The sequence below is a fragment of the Gossypium arboreum genome, chromosome 3, assembly GCF_025698485.1.
Source record: "Gossypium arboreum isolate Shixiya-1 chromosome 3, ASM2569848v2, whole genome shotgun sequence".
NCBI lineage: Eukaryota > Viridiplantae > Streptophyta > Magnoliopsida > Malvales > Malvaceae > Gossypium > Gossypium arboreum.
In genome coordinates this window covers 125,625,930-125,629,204 of record NC_069072.1, presented here as the reverse complement: position 1 = coordinate 125,629,204, position 3,275 = coordinate 125,625,930, and the positions used below count along the sequence as shown (strand labels likewise).

Below are 3,275 nucleotides of genomic sequence, written 5' to 3'. Positions count from 1 at the left end.
TAATTTATGTAAAATATATTCTAAAATAATAAAAATATAAACATATTTAACATACATAAATTGAATTATATATATTATAAAATATAAATATTTTTAAAATTATTTAAATTATTAAATATTAAGTTGGTTGGGTTCATTGGTTTGATTATGAAATTCAATAATTGATAATTGAAAACATAATCAAATAAACCAACATTACAACCGATTTAATCGTAAAAATTGTCTAACCAAAACCACATTAACCGAATTGGTTGGTTAAGTTAGTTTTACTTTCAATTAAGTTGGTTTTAATATATTTATAATCTCTAGTGAGGCTGATTGAATGACTTGATTAATATGGTATTGAAACTGATAAAATAATTTAATTAATTCGGTATTGATATTTTGGGTACTCATTAAAAAATACTTTGATGTTTAGGGATGAATTTAAAACCTATGGATGTTTGGTGAAATTTGAAGAAGGAAGAAAACTTGGTGGCGACCGAGCAAGGGAACAAAACCGTGTTGACTGAGCTCGATTGAAACGAGGACTTTCCCTGTGGAATAATTTGGCATCGGCCAGCCATTTTGGCCTCGGCGTGGACGTAACGATTGGCCTAGGCTTTGCCGTCTTTTTAAAGACAAACAAAAACTTCCACATTTCACTTTCATGTCTCTCTCCACTCTCCTTCAATTTCAATTCAAATAACCAAACAATCTTTTCATTTACAAACACCCAACTCATCTCTTCCATCTCCATTCCCTAAACTTTTTCTCTGCAACTCAAGGCTCACCATGGACAGAGAGCAAGAAGAGATGCAATTCCTTGGCTTCTTCGGCATCTACAAAGAATCCTACAAAGTCATCATTGCATGCAGAAAAATCTTCAGCAAAATCACACTGTCTCTAATCCTTCCCCTCTCTTTCATCTACCTCCTTCACATGGAAGTTTCCAGTCTTCTCTTCAGGAAAATCATACACACCAAGGTGGAACTCGATGAAGCTCAATCACCCGCCAAAACCCAGAAACTCCACGACCTTATCTCCAACGAAATGGCTTACTTTTGGCTTTTCAAAGCTGCTTATTTCACCCTCTTTTTAATCTTCTCCCTTCTCTCAACTTCTGCTGTCGTTTACACCATCGCCTGCATATACACAGCTCGAGAACTCACCTTCGACAAAGTCATGAGCGTCGTTCCCAAGGTCTGGAAAAGGCTCATGGTCACTTTCCTCTGTACTTTCCTCACCATGTTTGTCTATCATGTTGTGGCCATTTTCATCATGGTTAGTAGCGTGATTTTATTACTAGGCACCGATGCGGTCGATGCGGTGTTGGCTATTTTGCTGGTTTTGTACTTCGTGGGGTTCCTTTATATGACCATAATCTGGCACTTGGCTAGCGTTATCTCTGTTTTAGAAGAGTGTTATGGGTTCCAAGCCATGATGAAGGGCAAGAATCTGATCAAAGGAAAGTTATGGGTAGCCATAATCATCTTTTTGATGCTGGCTATCAGCTTGGCCGTCGTCCAGGCAGCGTTTCAGAGTCTGGTTGTTCATGGAAGAAGCTTGGGGATGGCTATGAGGGTTGTGTATGCAATTATTTGCTTTTTGTTGCTTTCGAAGTTGATCCTGTTTGCATTAGTTATTCAGACGGTGATTTACTTTGTGTGCAAATCATACCACCATGAAAACATAGACAAATCAGCCTTGTCGGATCACTTGGAAGTGTATTTGGGAGAGTATGTGCCATTGAAAGCCAAGGATGTTCAGCTTGAGCAATTTCAAGTGTAGGCTGACTCGATGATTCCAAGTCAATCAATAATAAAAGTAATTGAATGGGTCATGTTTTTCATTGTAGGCATTAAGATACATGTAATTCTTGGCTTTTGAAAGCGCTTTGTAATTTCATCATCAATGGTCTTCTTTTCTTTTCTTTTCTACTCTTAAAAATAAATATGTTAATCAATTTCAAACCAAAAATATTTTTTCTCCTTATTTCATGGACATTAAATGATTTTTGTTCAAACCTATGTTATCCACTTTATCTTCTCTCTTGCTCCTTGCTTTCTTTTTTATTTGACTTCTTTTCGTTATCATTTTTATTCGACTTTATTTCAAAATTATAAAATTTCTAAATAATTAATTTTTAATGTAAATGAATTTTAAACCATTTTAATATTTCCAAATTTATGAAAAATTTTCAAATTAGAAAACCAAAAAATTTTTGATAATTTAGAAAATAAATAAAAATTTTAAAATTTATTTTTCAAAATTTTCAAAATTTATAAAAAATTCCAAAAAAATATGATGAAAAAATTTTATAGTTATAAAAATCAAAACAAATACATGATTTTTGAATTTTTATGAATTATATATTATTTAATAAAAATAAATAAAAGTTTGAGGCGAATACCAAATAAAAAAGTGAGGTTGAGAGTTAAATTTTCATTATATATATATATTTTTTTGAAGTAAATGGGTCGCATTTAGATGTAAAGATCTAGTCGTGAATTTTTAAAGTGATATTGTTGAATCATGATTAAGCATGTTAGCATTGAGTTGCTTTTCAATTATATGTTGAGTTCCAACTAAAGGTACAACTAAAAGAGTAAATAGCAAAGATTGACACAACAATTTATTACACAATTTGACACATTTTCCTATGTCTGCGGGGCCTTATCAAAAGAGTAATTAATTATAAATCAATTGTCTAAATCTATGTTTTAAATTAAACTCACTCACTAAACTGCAACCTCACACCTATACATCAACTGAGATCACTATTCTACTAATACTTTAGTTACAAACCCAACGTCAAAATAGTTTGGTCATAAAACATTTGAACAAATTTTGTAGGAGTTCATAGCAAAGACATGAGTCCGAGAGACATGGTTAGCATGAGGAGATGACTCCAAACATGCTCAATAATCTCAACAACTTCAGTTTTAAAACTTTTGGACATAGTTGAAGTAAGGAATCAAAATTTTCATTGTTGGCAAGTAGTGAAAGCTTTCCATCAGAATCATCTTGTTGACCAATGGCATTGATTATAAACAAATTACTAATGTCATCGCTAATCTATTAACTTTAGGTTAATGCTAGCTCAAATATGATATGAAACATATTTAAAAGGGCATAATAAATTATAAACACTTGTAGTTAATAACCTCTTGGCCAAATGGCAAGGGTATTATGTTGTAGGCATGAGAATTTAGATTTGATACCAAGTAACCCCATTCCTCTCCCCCCAATTGGAGTTTTTTTTGTTAAAAAAAATGCTTTTTAAAAATGATTTT

At 32.4% G+C, this 3,275-nt stretch overlaps 1 protein-coding gene across 1 annotated transcript; it reads left to right on the top strand.

The window, feature by feature from the left end:
* The first annotated feature begins 444 nt into the window (after positions 1-444).
* On the top strand, positions 445-1,959 carry LOC108475625 (uncharacterized). Its single transcript, XM_017777608.2, has one exon. The coding sequence runs from the start codon at positions 775-777 to the stop codon at positions 1,768-1,770; it is 996 nt and encodes a 331-aa protein (XP_017633097.1). The 5' UTR covers positions 445-774; the 3' UTR covers positions 1,771-1,959.
* The last annotated feature ends 1,316 nt before the right edge of the window (positions 1,960-3,275 follow it).